The 15147-nt window shown below is 35.9% G+C and overlaps 1 protein-coding gene across 4 annotated transcripts in view; it reads left to right on the top strand.

The window, feature by feature from the left end:
- The window catches only part of BMPR1A (bone morphogenetic protein receptor type 1A), a 58876-nt gene extending 46198 nt beyond the window's left edge, over window positions 1–12678 (top strand). For 2 of the 4 annotated variants that reach the window (XM_065893808.1, XM_065893804.1), the window contains 5 exons: window positions 4136–4328; window positions 6695–6992; window positions 8880–9055; window positions 10078–10208; window positions 10296–11554. In XM_065893808.1, coding sequence (XP_065749880.1) covers window positions 4136–4328; window positions 6695–6992; window positions 8880–9055; window positions 10078–10208; window positions 10296–10421 — 924 coding nt within the window. In that variant the 3' untranslated portion in view covers window positions 10422–11554. Of the gene's footprint in view, window positions 1–4135; window positions 4329–6694; window positions 6993–8879; window positions 9056–10077; window positions 10209–10295 lie in introns of all 4 variants that reach the window. The other 2 variants (XM_065893805.1, XM_065893806.1) reach the window with 2 other exon arrangements.
- The last annotated feature ends 2469 nt before the right edge of the window (window positions 12679–15147 follow it).

Genomic DNA, 15147 nt, shown 5'->3' with positions numbered 1-15147 from the left:
ATAATACTATGTAACCAAAACACAATTCATAAAAATGATGTTAAAGCGAGTTGTAAATAATTCTAAGAGAATTACATGTATAGAAATACTCAGACTTAGGGGTCAAGGGGACCCTTATAATAAATACTAGATATCTAGATAGATTTTAAATTCTGTGTTTAGTTGGTTTGTTTAAAGTAAATACATTGGTCTCTAATTATAAAATTCATTGAATCAGGTAATTCTGTAATTGAATTGGAAAGGACAGTGCGGACAACATGATTGTCTACATAGAAAATCTCAAAGATGATAACATAAGCTACAACAACCAATAAGTGAGTTTATCAAGGTCATTGCACAAAAATCATTGAATTTATGTACACTGGCTATAAACAATTAGGGATTAAAATTTTAAAAGCACTATCATTTAAAATACCATGAAAAACGTGAAATATTTTGGAATAAACTTAAAATTTATGTAAGACCTGTACACTTAAAATCAGAAAACATGGGGCTTCCCTGGTGGCGCAGTGGTTGGGAGTCCGCCTGCCGATGCAGGGGACACAGGTTCATGCCCTAGTCTGGGAAGATCCCACATGCCGCAGAGCGGCTAGGCCCGTGAAGCCATGGCTGCTGAGCCTGCGCATCCGGAGCCTGTGCTCCGCAACGCAAGAGACCACAACAGTGAGAGGCCCGCGTACCGCAAAAAAAAAAAAATCAGAAAACATTGCCAAAAGAAATGAACAAAGCCCCTAATAAGCATTAAGGTTTTTAACCTGTTTTTGAATCAGAAGACTCAGTATTAAGATTTCAGTTATCCTAAAACTGATTTATAGTTTCAATTCAATCCAAATCAAAATCAGAGCAAACTTTTGTAGAAATTGATGAGCTTATTCTAACAATTATTTGGAAATGCAGAGGACCTAGAAGAGCCAAAACAATTTTGAAGAAGAAGAATAAAGAGGATTCACTACCTGATTTCTGGGCTTATTGTACAGCTACAGTAGTCAACACTACGTGATCCTGGCATAAGGATAGGTATGTACATCAGTGGAACAGAATACAGTCTAGAGATGGATGCACACATGTGTGATCAGTTGATTTGGATGCCAGAGTAATTCAGTGGGGAAAAGAGTCCATTCAACAAACGGTACAGGAAAAATTGGGCATCCATTTGCCAAAAGGTGAATCTTGACCCTTATCTCACTCCATATACAAAATTACCTTGAAATGGATTATAGACCTAAATGTAAAAATTAAAGTATAAAACCTTTAAAAGAAAATGTTTTAGAAAATTACTGTGACTTTGAGTAAAGATTTCTTAGGACACAAAAGGCAAGAGTCACTTTAAAAAATGATAAACCGGTCTTTCTTAAAATTTAAAACTTTTCTTATTCAGAAGACACTGTTAAGAAAGTGAAAAAACAAGTCACAGATTGGCAAAGGAGTTCAGATAAAGAATTTGTGTTGCAGAATATATGAAGAATTTTTACAACTCAGGAATGGGACAACCCAATTGTTTAAAAATGGACAAACGATTTGAACAGACACTTGCCCAGAGAAGATGTAAGAATGGCAGATAAGCACATGAAAAGATGCTCAGCATCATCAGGGAAATGCAGATTAAACACAGTGAGATACTACACGTTCACTAGTATGACAAAAACTGAGAATATTAAGTGCGGAAAAGAATATAAATCAGGGCTTCCCTGGTGGCACAGTGGTTAAGAACCTGCCTGCCGATGCAGAGGACACAAGTTCGAGCCCTGGTCCGGGAAGATCCCACATGCTTCGGAGCACCTAAGCCCGTGCACTGCAGCTGCTGAGCCTGCGCTCTAGAGCCCGCGAGCCACAACTACTGAGCCTGTGTGCCACAACTACCGAAGGCCGCACACCTAGAGCCCGTGATCCGCAGCAAGAGAAGCCTGCGCACCACAATGAAGAGTAGCCCGCACTCACCGCAACTAGAGAAAAGCCTGCATGCAGCAACAAAGACCCAATGCAGCCATAAATAAATAAATAAAACAAATCAACTGGAAATCTCATATATTGCTGATGAAATGCAGAATACAGCTACTTTGGGGAACAGGTTGATAGCTGACTAAAACGTTAAGCATATACTTTTTATGTAATGAAGCAGTCCTTCTGCTAATTGTTTACAGAAGGAATATGCAAACATGTCCATACAAAGACTGACTGTGAATGTTCATAGCAGCTTTATTCATAATAAATTGTAAACAACCCAGAAGTCCATCAGTTGGTAAATGGATAAACAAATGGTGGTACATTCATTGAGTAGAATGCTGCTTGTCAGTAAAATGGAACAAACTACTGATGCATGCAATAGCAACACAGGTAAATTTCAAAGTATTTTCTTTTTAATTTCAAAGTATTTTATGCTGAATGAAAGAAGCTAGATACAGAGGCTACCTATTGTATGTTTCCATTTATGTCATGTTCAAAACTGTAGGGAAAGAAAAGAGATCAGTCATGCCAGGGACTCAAGGTAGGTGGGGAGGTGATTGACTTTCAAGTGGTAAAGGGAACTTTTCTGGGTTATAGAAATGTTCTGTATCTTAATTGTGATGTTGGTGGTTACATAACTGTATACATTAGTCAAATCACAGTTCTCGAAAAGAGTGCATTTTAGTATATGTAAATTAGACCTCAATAATTCTGGCTTTCTAAAATGAAATCACAAAAGGAATTTGTAATAAGTGATACATAAAGTAAGTCAGTTTAGATGCTCATAAAATCTAGCCCATTTTAACTACATTTCCAACCGGGACCTTAGTGTTGTTTTTTTAATTTAGAATGGCTGCTAATGCTTCTGAAAATGAAAGGTAGCAATTTACCTGCCTGTTTCATCCAACAAATATTAATGAAAGCAGTATTGTACTTCAAGTATTGTCCTAAATAAATATCTGTATTCTGTGAGTAGTGGGGGATGGAATTCAAACAAATATGTATATAAATAATACTAAAATTGTAATTGTGATAAGTGCAGCAACTGAGAAATATGTATGTGCTATGAAGGTGTTTAAGAGAGAAACAACACTCTTAAGTAAAGGGAACTGCACATGCAAACAGATTGAGACAGGAATGAGCTTGAGTGAATTCTAAAAATTGAAACAAGGTAAATAAGAGGGGATTAGAGTCAATGATCAGGCAGGAGAGTTAGGCAGGGACCAGATCACATAGGGTCTTACAGACTGAGTTGAGTATTTTTAACTGTCATTTAGATTTTGCTACATGATAAACCATCCCAAAGCTTAGTGGCTTGAAACAACAAACATTTGTTGTTTTTCATGATTCTGTGGGTCTTCTGGGCAGTTCTTTTTCTGAATTTGCTCAGCTAGAGCCAAATGGTATAGTTTATGTACATGGCCAACAGTTGGTATGGTTTTGCTCATTTTGGTCACAGGGTGCCCTAGAATGGCAAGAAAGGGCAAGCTCCAGTGCACAAAGACTTTTCACTTGTTTTACAATTGCGGTTGTTCTTTTGCCCAAAGCAAGTCATGTAGCCAAGCCCAGAGTCTGGAGGAGACTACCCAAGGGTGTGTGTACTGGGAGGGGAATTATATAGTCCACTTTTGCAAACAGTCTGCCACATTGACTAACCTGTTATTTTGTGATTTTAGAATATATTGTACATTGTTTCATCTCCTTTTGAATACAGTACAGTCCTCCCTCAGGATAGACCTCAGGGGTTGGTTCCAGGACCCCTTGTAGATACAAAAACGTACAGATGCTCAGGTCCCTTACAGTCGGCCTTCCACATCCAAGGATGCGGAACAGATATGGAGGCTGACTGTATATATGTTAATCTTCGAATTGGTTGGTTGTATATACCATCCTTTTTTTTTTTTTTTTTTTTTTGCGGTACGCGGGCCTCTCACTGTTGTGGCCTCTCCCGTTGCGGAGCACAGGCTCCGGACGCGCAGGCTCAGCGGCCATGGCTCACGGGCCCAGCTGCCCCACGGCATGTGGGATCTTCCCAGACAGGGGCACGAATCCGTGTCCCCTGCATCAGCAGGCAGACTCTTAACCACTGCGGTACCAGGGAAGCCCCATACCATCCTTTTTGATGGGATGGCCTATTAAACCACTTTTTCAATCTTAATATGTTCTTCTCATTTTACTTTTTACTATGAAGGTTCAGCGAACTATTGCCAAACAGATTCAGATGGTTCGGCAAGTTGGTAAAGGCCGATATGGAGAAGTGTGGATGGGTAAATGGCGTGGTGAGAAAGTGGCAGTCAAAGTGTTTTTTACCACTGAAGAAGCTAGCTGGTTTCGAGAAACGGAAATCTATCAAACCGTGCTAATGCGCCATGAAAACATACTCGGTGAGTACGCGTTTGATTTTAGTCAATTCCATATTCTTCAAGGTTAGTGGGATGCCGGTGGAAGCCTGGCACATGGGCTTTGAAAACATATGTGAGTTCAGTTGTGTGCATTTGGCTAAAGGAAATCTAGTGGAATATACAGTTTAAATACAACCCAGTCCTGAATGGCAACCAACCACTTTCCAGACATGGCTCAGAGATATTTTGGGGTTGGGTTCCAGACCACTGCAATAAAGCACGTCCCACAAATATTTTGGTTTCCAAGTGCATATAAAAGTTATGTTTATGCTGTACTATACTCTATTAAGTGTGCAGTAGCATTATGTCTAGTAAACAATGTACATACCTTAATTTAAAAATACTTTACTGCTAAAAAATGCCGAACAATTACAATAGTAACATCAAAGACCACTGATCACAGATCACCATAACAAATATAATAATAATGAAAAAGTTTGAAGGTTTGTGAGAATTACCAAAATGTGGCACGTGAAGTGAGCAAATGCTGTTTGAAAAACGGCTCCTATAGACTTGTGGCAGGAGTTGCCACAGACTTTCAATTTGTTAAAAACCCAGTATCTGTGAAGCTCGGTTAAACAAGGTATGTCTATATTTACTACCCAGCTGAGGAGAAACAGCAGTGAGTTTCAAAGTGGAAGTAATATAGTTTATTGGACTTAGTCATATAGTAACAAAAAACAAGTCTTTTAAAGGTAATTTAAGCAATTTTCTAGGGTAACTTGAACTATATGTACCTTTGCCTGTTGCAGATTAAATCACCCCCCTCCCTCATAAGATGTAGCTTCATTTATTATGTTCTATGCTTAATAGGTCTCTCTCCTCACCCCCATTCACACAGTAGCAAAATAACCTAGGTATGATCTGATCAGTAGGGTACATAAACTCATCTACCTTCCCTGACTTTCTATTCAGGTACTATTTCCTTGCCCTTTAATTTAGAGAGTGCATAACATGTTGCTAAGAGTATAGTTTCCTATACTAATTATATTCGTTTCCTAGGACTGTCCGTAACAGAGTACCACAAACTAGGTGGCTTAAAACAACAGAAACTTAATTCTCTCAGAGTTATGGAGGCCAGAAGTTTAAAATCAAGGTGTTGACAGGGCCATGCTCTGTGAAAGCTTTAGGGGAGGACCCTTCCTTGCCTCTTCCAGATTCTGGTGATTGCCAACTATCTTCGGCATGCCTTGGCCTGGGAGACCACACTCCTATCTCTGTCTTTGTTGGCACATGGCCTTCTTCCTGTGTGTCTGTATCCATATTTCCCTCTTCCTATAAGGATACCAGTCATTGATTTAGGGCCCACTCTAACCTAGTATCACCTCATCTGAACTTGATTATACCTACAAAAACCTTGTTTCCACCTACAAAGACCTTGTTTCCAAATAAGGTCACATTTATAGGTACCAGGTGGACATGGGGGGGGAACATTATTCAACTCAGCACTCACCTTTTTCTGAAGAGAGGGAGAAGAAAAAGGAGAAAGAAAGGAGGCCAGTATTGTGAACTTGCTTGTCAGTGAGCCAGGCTGAGAAGGAAAATGTGATAAGGCATTGATGGGCAAGTGGGAGTTGGCTTAGTTAGGAGCGAACTCTTAGTTGAACATATTTAACTTTATTATTTTTTTTTTAATTTTATTTTTATTTTATTTATTTTTGGCTGTGTTGGGTCTTCGTTGCTGCACGCGGACTTTCTCTAGTTGCGGCGAGCGGGGGCTACTCTTCATTGCAGTGTGCGGGCTTCTCATTGCAGTGGCTTCTCTTGTTACAGAGCACGGGCTCTAGGCACGCGGGCTTCAGTACTTGTAGCGTGTGGGCTTCAGTAGTTGTGGCTCGCCGGCTCTAGAGCACGGGCTCAGTAGTTATGGTGCACGGGCTTAGATGCTCCGAGGCATGTGGGATCTTCCCGGACCAGGGATCGAACCCATGCCCCCTGAATTGGCAGGCGGATTCTTAACCAGTGCACCACCAGGGAAGCACTAACTTTATTATTTTAATGGGTCCACTTTTCAGTTTGAAATGAAGAGCCTTTTCCACATTCCTTCTTTATAGTTCTTCATCCTTACAGAATCATGTAGATTAATAGCATTTCCCTAGGTTATTATATATGTGATCTTTTTCTTAGTCATATTATCATTTTTATGATTATTAAGATTACTTTAAATTAATTACAAAATTATAGACTTTTAAAAGTTTTGGTAATATATTCAAGAAATTTTGTCAAACAAGTTAAATTTTTATTACCTGTAGATTATACCTAAGTTATTCTCAGTATCCTAAATGAGCATTCATTATTCTTCCTAGCTACATCTGATAACTAACCTTTTAAATTCATTAATTGAACAGGTTTTATAGCAGCAGATATTAAAGGTACAGGTTCCTGGACTCAGCTCTATTTGATTACCGATTACCATGAAAACGGATCTCTCTATGATTTCCTGAAATGTGCTACACTAGACACCAGAGCCCTGCTTAAGTTGGCTTATTCAGCTGCCTGTGGTCTGTGCCATCTCCACACAGAAATTTATGGCACTCAAGGAAAGCCTGCAATTGCTCATCGCGACCTAAAGAGCAAAAACATCCTCATCAAGAAAAATGGAAGTTGCTGTATTGCTGACCTGGGCCTTGCTGTTAAATTCAACAGGTGAGTGGTTCTTTACCTATTGTTTTGAAATTATTGTAATCTCCTAAAGATATTTACCTGTTCGTATTTGTATTCAGGACAGTGGATTTCCAAACATGTATTTGTGCTTATATAATTATATAAATTGGGTTTGGGGGGGGTTGTCTTCGTGGGGTTCTTTTTGTTCTGTTTTGTTTTGTTTGCAGTATGTGGGCCTCTCACTGCTGTGGCCTCTCCCACTGTGGAGCACAGGCTCCTGACGCACAGGCGCAGCGGCCATGGGTCGCGGGCCTAGCCGCTCCGCGGCATGTGGGATCCTCCCAGACCGGGGCACGAACCCGTGTCCCCTGCACCGGCAGGCGGACTCCCAACCACTGTGCCACCAGGGAAGCCCTGTCTTTGTGTTTTGTTGTCATTGTGTTTTCTGTTTTTAACAAAAATTACATCCTGTTCTACATAATTCTTGATACATCCTATTCTACATAATTCTTGATTTCCTACTTTTTATTGTCTTAGACATCCTTCCGTTTCAGTATATATAGATCTACTTCATTCTTCTTAACAGTGTTAAGGAAAGTTTTCCGTTTTATAGATGTACTATAATTTATTTCATCTGTGACCCAACTGATGAGCATTAAAGTTACCTCCAGTTTATCTCTATTATTTTATAAATGCTTTAATGAATATTGTATTTTATCCATATATAATATCCTTGAATACTTGTACAAGTACTTCTTCATGATGGATTGCTAGAGAAGGGGCTAAACAGAGACTATGTACATATTACGTTATTAATAGTATGTTGTAGGTTATCCCTTTAGAAAGCGTGCATCAGTTTACACTCCCATAAACAAGATATAAGTATGCCATTTTTTCATCACTACTTGATATTGTCAATATTTTTAAACAATGAGAATATCAGATTTTTAGAAAACCATTTAAATTGTTTTAATGTTATAATTCTGGAATACAGCAGCCATTTCACATTTCAAAACTCATTTCAGGCCATAAAATAGAAGTGCTAGTCCATAATAAAGCAAACATTAAAAATTTTTAATCTTCTTCCATCATTTTTACAGTATTCTAATCCTGTTGTTTTTATCAGTGGAGTGTTTATTGGCTCAGATATTCATCAGATGCTAATTTAAGAAAATATAAAATACATTATATTAATCTCTGCCTCAGAGTAGTTTCAGAACCTAATAGATCTGGAGACCTAAAAACAAATCATTCATGTCTTCTAACTCTAAAATTTACTCCAAAAATTGAAAAAAACAATAAACATCATTTCAAGATGATTATGTAAACATTACTCACAATAGAACTAAGTTGGTTGGATCCTTAAAGAAAAAAAATGTAATCCTAAATCACAAAGGATCACATGAGAATGATAAAAGCAAATGATTCCTCTCAATTAATTTTCACATTCACTTGTTCTGGGATATAATTATGTACCACTTTTTTTATATTCAGTATTGTTCTCTTTCTTAGAGAGGCACAAAACTTGTTTGGTGACAAAACTTGACCTGAACTGATGTGAGGTATTTACTGTCTTTATTTATCCAGCTTAGTATGAACATTCATACTTAGTTTTTCACTGTGTACTTACTAATGATTTTGATTGAGTACTGCTGCAGACCCTGCTGGAGATTTATATAATATATAGTATATATTTAAAGGGTATATTACTTTTTTAAATCTGAAAGATGCTGAATTTCAAAATACATCTGACCCCAAGGATTTCTGTTAAGGGAATGTAGACATATTAGATAGATAGATAGATCTTTATTTTATTTTGTTATATATATACAGAGAGAGACCCTGACTTTTACAATATGAGACAAAAATAGATGAGAAACGATTTTGTTCTTGGCCCTCAACCTGGACATTGTCTGTCTTCTGTTTCAGTGATACAAATGAAGTTGATGTACCTTTGAATACTAGGGTGGGTACCAAACGCTACATGGCTCCAGAAGTGCTAGATGAAAGCCTGAATAAAAACCATTTCCAGCCCTACATAATGGCTGACATCTATAGCTTTGGCCTGATTATTTGGGAAATGGCTCGTCGTTGTATCACAGGAGGTAGGAGTTTAGGTAGCATGTTTCTGGTTATGTTTGTATACTCATCATTCAAAAAATAACAGCTCCAGTTGTATAATTTAGATGTCGTGTGTGTCAGGGATCCCCAAGATCAACCCCTCCCCAGTTCTGTGATTTCATTAGGACTCCCAGGACTCAGCATATAGTTGTCTTCACAGCTAAAATTTGTTACACTGAAAGGCTACACATCAAAATTAGCAAAGGGGAAAAGGTGCATGGGGCAGAAAGTTTAGAGGAAATCAGGTACAAGCTTCCAAAAGTCTTTTCCCAGTGGAGTTGCTCGGGATTTGCTTAAGTTACTCCAGCAATGAATTGTGATAATGTGTAAAATATTGTCAGAAGTTCATTAGAGATTTAGTACCCAAAGATTTTTTTGGAGGCTGGTCACGTGGGCATCCTCTGTCTAGTATGTATCAAAATTCCAAACTTCTAGAAAGAAAGCCAGGTGTCCAGCATAAACCATATTGTTGGCACAAACAGTCTAGGCACAGTGACTCACCTTTTCATTAGTTTTATGTGAGTGTAGGGAGCTGTTTACCAGGCAAGTTCTCAGACACCAGTCAAGTGCCAGTCTTGCAAGCAGGCCTTTTAAGAATGGCAGTTTCAGGTCTGCTTTATTAACTCTTTCTGCATATATGTTGTCTTTCTACTACAGAAAAAAAAATAATTAAAAAAATTAAAACCTCATTCATTAGTAGAAACAATTGTGTGCATAAATAATTAGACTGAAAATTTAGGGTAAGTGAGTGGTTCACCTTGCTTATTTTAAGGGATATTGGTATGTCCAATATGGACAGCTATGGTGGGGGTAGAGAAAATAATTAGACATTAAGAAAAAGAGAACATACATTTACGATTAAAAGTGAATCATCCATTCTGTAATCTTTTCTTCTTTGTGGAGGGATTTGTTTCAGTTCCATAGTTCAGTAGAAGGTACTGAATGGATTGATGTATTTTGTCCAGCCACCATTTTTGTGCCCACTATACCTTCTAACTCACTACAGGAATTGTAGAAGAGTACCAATTGCCATATTATAACATGGTACCCAATGATCCATCATATGAAGATATGCGTGAGGTTGTGTGTGTCAAACGTTTGCGGCCAATTGTGTCTAATCGATGGAACAGTGATGAAGTAAGTGGAATTCAGTCCCCTTAGGAAGTGATTGCTGAGTGTTGCCAACGATACTTACCTACTCACTACATTCTCTTTACTTTTCAGTGTCTACGAGCAGTTTTGAAGCTAATGTCAGAATGCTGGGCTCACAATCCAGCCTCCAGACTTACAGCTCTGAGAATCAAGAAGACACTTGCCAAGATGGTTGAATCTCAAGATGTAAAGATTTGACAGACAAATAATCAAGAGGAGAAATTCTAGACTGCAAGAACTGTTTTCACCCAAGGAACGGGTGGAATTAGAATAGAATAAGGATGTTAACTTGGTTCTCAGACTCTTTCCTCACTACACCTTCACAGGCTGCTAATATTAAACCTTTCAGTACTCTGTAGAATACAAGCTGGGAACTTCTAAACACTTCATTCTTTATATATGGACAGCTTTATTATAAATGTGGTTTTTGATGCCTTTTTTTTATTGGGTTTTTATGAACTGCATCAAGACTTCAATCCTGATTAATGTCTCCAGTCAAACTCTGGGTACTGAATTACCTGTTCATAAAATGGTGCTTTCTGTGAAAGCCTTAAGAAGATAAATGAATTCAGCAGAGATGGAGAAATATACACTTTTACCTTCTACCTGAGAAAATTTAATCTATTTGTATTCTACCTTTGTGAACAGCCTATGGATCATGATCTGTTTGGGATACTGCTTAGTTTATGATAGTTTGTCATGCCTTGATAATGGTGTGTGTGTGTGTGTGTGTGTGTCTGTGTACATACATGCATACCAGAATTCCTCTGCTGCCATTTGAATTAGAAGAAAATAATTTATGAATGCACAGGAAGATATTGGTGGCTGTTGGTTTTGTGCTTTAAAAATACATTATCTGACCAAGATTTGCCAATCACATAAAAGCCATTTACCTTGCAAGTGAGCTAGCTTCTCCACCAACTTTATTTTTTAACATTAAAGTTGATATAAAGGCCAAAAGGAGTTTAAAGTGTATATAAATTTGGACTGTTTTCCTCCCACCACAAACTCTTTTTTTTTTTTGTAATTATTATTTTTGTCATGAAAAGCATTCTATCCAAAGTTGGAACTTCCAATGCCATGAACCTTCTAAAGAAAACACTTCTTATTGAAGTGAATACTAATTACTGCATTTGATAGCAATTTAAGTGCCTATAACCATGTTCTGTATTCTTTATTCTCAGTAACTTTTAAAAGGGAAGTTATTTATATTTTGCATGTAATATGCTTTACTTGCAAAACACCTGCTCCTTTACAACCATATTTTATATATGTACATACATTCATACTATAGAAACCAGCTCATGTGTACCTCATATCCCATCCTTAAGGGAAAATAATTAAAAGATCTTCAGAAAAAAAACGTTGTAAAGTAGAAGAACTACATGTAAATTTTCAGAATTAATTCAAAGTAGTATATCAAGTCTAGGACTTTGTTTAAATATCAAGAACTAACCATAGGTATAGACTTTCATTAAGATGCCATCATCTCAATTCTCCTTTATGAAAGGATCCTCCAATTAGAAATTTCTGTCACAGAGTTAATATACATTCGTCAACAACTGTTTTAGACATTTAAATCATTTGAGATTTTTGGTTTTATGATTTCTGTTCCGTAAGTTTGTGAAGACAGTGAAGAATCAGGCAAAAAGTTCAATATCTAGTCAGTACCTATATCTATACCATATAGCTGTTATTCAATAAAATGCTACATATTTATGGATGCCTTGTTTCCCCAAGGAGTAATTCTGATCTACTTTAACTATACTTCTGTAATGCCTTTTAAATATTAATATCTTATTCTGAACAAACAACTCATGGGTGCATAAAGTGAGACAGTTTTCTTGAATATAGCATAAAATAAATGTGATTATATCACAACATAGTTAAAAAAATCTTTAAAGGGGAGGAATCAGAGCATGTATCCATCCATTGCCAAAAATGTGACTGACATTTAAGGATGAAATGCTTACATATTTGTCTATACATCAATCACAAATTTGAGACTTGCTTTAACAGTTTTGACCAAGTTTAATAATTTTCATCTTACATAACTAAAGCTTGAAGTGTTTATCAAGATAAGTAAATTTATATATTGATATATATAGTACCCAATAACTTCCTGTTTGAGAATGTTTTCCCCATCTCTGCACTGAGAAGTACAGGTATTTTTATCTAAATTTCCAAGTGATTTAAGAATACTTATGAGCTCTACTTAGTGTAAGGTTAACCTTGATTTATTTTTTATTTGATAAACTATAAATTTTGAAAATAATTTGTCATCTTAATAATAAATGTAAGGAAAGGCAAACTCTATTCTTAGAAATGTAAAATAGTATGTGGAAGCAGACAATTGCAGATAATATGTAAGTACAAGAGCATTATAATGATTTTTTAATTAAATTGATCTATTAAAAGTGATACCAAGAAACTTGTTCAATAAAAATATTTTCTAATATTACATGTTCTTTACAAAGCAAATTATTCCATTTTTGAAATCCTAAAGTCGAAAAAAAGTTGCATGAAATCTATTTTTTCTCTCCTTTTATTCTTACTCTTAAATTTCTAAGTTCATATTTAAATATTTAAAGAGTAAAAGAGGAAGTATTACATAGTACCATAAATAATAATTTGTAAAACCCTGGAAGCCATTATTTGGTCCTGCTTACAACTTAGCATCTTAAAAATGTGTAGCTTCTGTCTGTCATCCCTTTAAATAATTAAAACATCAAAACAAACAAAAAACCAAAACTACCTGAATATAACAGAAGTTAATCCTCCCTCAAAGAAAATTCTCCTTATGAGTTCTCTTTATACTGGTAAATATCAATATCTTTAGAATTAAGGGCATGCATGCTAGGAATTGGCTTCAGTGTGTCTAGTCTAAACTTTCCCTGTGCTTTCTTATTGGACAAGTTTCTGAAGCATAAAATTCAAATCTGGTTTCTCTGGAAATGTTTTCACAAAAGATATTTCAATCAACATTTTGTGTTGCCTTTCCAGTTTCAGGAGTTGAGCTTAGAAAGTGACCTATAGTTTTTGAAAATTATGTTTTCCTAGAATGTGCCAGATTTTTTATTTATTCGCTCTGTTCAGTACCTTTTTTTCCCCAGATGCTTTGCTTCTGTTTAGAACAAAAATGCAATACAATGTTTAAAGAATCATGCATCTCTAAGTTGGCCCAAGATCAAATTTGATATTGAATAATTTATTCCAGGCAAGATTTTATAAGTTAAATTATTTATTTTTCTTTTCATACACGTTTTGAAATGTTTCTAAATATCTAAAATAATTTCAACAGCAGAAATACGAATTGATTTTTTTTTTAAAGATTGTTGCAGCTCTTGTACTGTTTAAAAGTGGTAATATTTATTATTTGCTTGGGTCAGATGTTAAAATAGCAGTGTAGCAGTTCCTCTTCTTGCCTCAGTGCTATTATGAGAGTCACAGTGAAAACTGCAGAGAGCTGATACATTCATAAAGAGCAGATTAAATCTAGGGCAGCATCACATGAAGCTATGTGTAATCATTCTATAAGGAAGGTATGTGAATACTGCTTTTGCCAAGGATTAAATATATTGTAATTTTACCTTGTGCTCTGTACTATGCTTTCAATGGAATTATTTAAGCCCTTTTAGTGACTGTTGTCTTTGCCCATTTAAAAACTAAAATGTAGTATATATTGTATAAAATGAAAGTATCATTATAGCTTAATTAGGAAAGTTGTACATATACACTGAAAGAAGGTTAAAAACAAGCAGTTTTATTATGCATTTGTAAAACACCAAAAATATAGATTCATCTTTGATATGTAACACACTAAATGTATTTTGTACAGCATCTGGTTTAAAAGGTGCCTTATTAAGTTTACCATTAATTGCTTTGTTCTATATATAGATTACATCCAGTGTATCATTTTTAAGTAAATAACCTTATTTTAGTATACTTTAGTGATGTGTTTTGTGATGCTCTGCTTGGACTGTATTGTGTATCAGAAGTCACCTATCCAGTGAAATTTTATAACAAATAAGTTAGTGTACATACAGATGTCCCTGAGATGTGCATTTCAGCCACCAGAAACCCAGTGTGGACACAGGGCGGATAAGTGGCCACACACTCTTTCCTTTGTGTAGATAGAGAAGTTATAATAGATATATAAGCCTATTATAGCCAAGGGTTATTTTCCTTTAAAAAAAAAAAAGAACAAAACATTTTTTCTAATTCTAAAAATATGTACTCATTGCAGAAATTTTGGAAAACATAGGAAAGAATAAAGAAGCAAATGAAATCATTCAAAATCCTATTGCCAGATAGTACAACTATTTACAGTTGAATGTTTCTTTTTGATCTTTTTTGCTGCTGCATATTTTTTTTAAATGTTAAGATAGAGCATGTCATTATATATCCATTGAAAACATTTTTTAAAAAATTGACTACATAACATTCCACTAAGTAGACGGAACAATTTATTTTTATAATTCCCTGTTGAATATTTGGGTTATTTTCATTGTTCGGGAAAATATAACCAATATATTGAACATCCTTGTACATAAATCTTCATATATTTATTTTCTTAGATTACACTCCTAAAAATGGAACCAGTGGATATGAACTTTTTAAAGATTCTTTAAGATGGAAAAAAAAAAATCTGAGATTCTTTAAATATTGCAATCTTGCTGCCAAGAAGGGTTTCTCATTTACTCTCCTAAGAGCAGTGTAAGAGAGTGCTCATCTCACTACCTGGCCAGGTAATTTCTTCGAAGTTTTTTCTCTTTCTGCTAATAGAGTGCCTGATTTCTTGCCTGTAACTAGCTTCTTTTAGTTAGAGTAGTGTAATCCATTTATCTGGCCTTATGGTGTTCCTGCTGCAACAAATGCTGTTTTAAAAGCTTAAACTTCATGGAAGTAAAGGTAGCTTTCCTTC

Source organism: Phocoena phocoena, chromosome 16 (assembly GCF_963924675.1).
Source record: "Phocoena phocoena chromosome 16, mPhoPho1.1, whole genome shotgun sequence".
In the NCBI taxonomy this organism is placed as follows: domain Eukaryota; kingdom Metazoa; phylum Chordata; class Mammalia; order Artiodactyla; family Phocoenidae; genus Phocoena; species Phocoena phocoena.
This window is presented reverse-complemented; position numbering and strand designations above follow the sequence as displayed.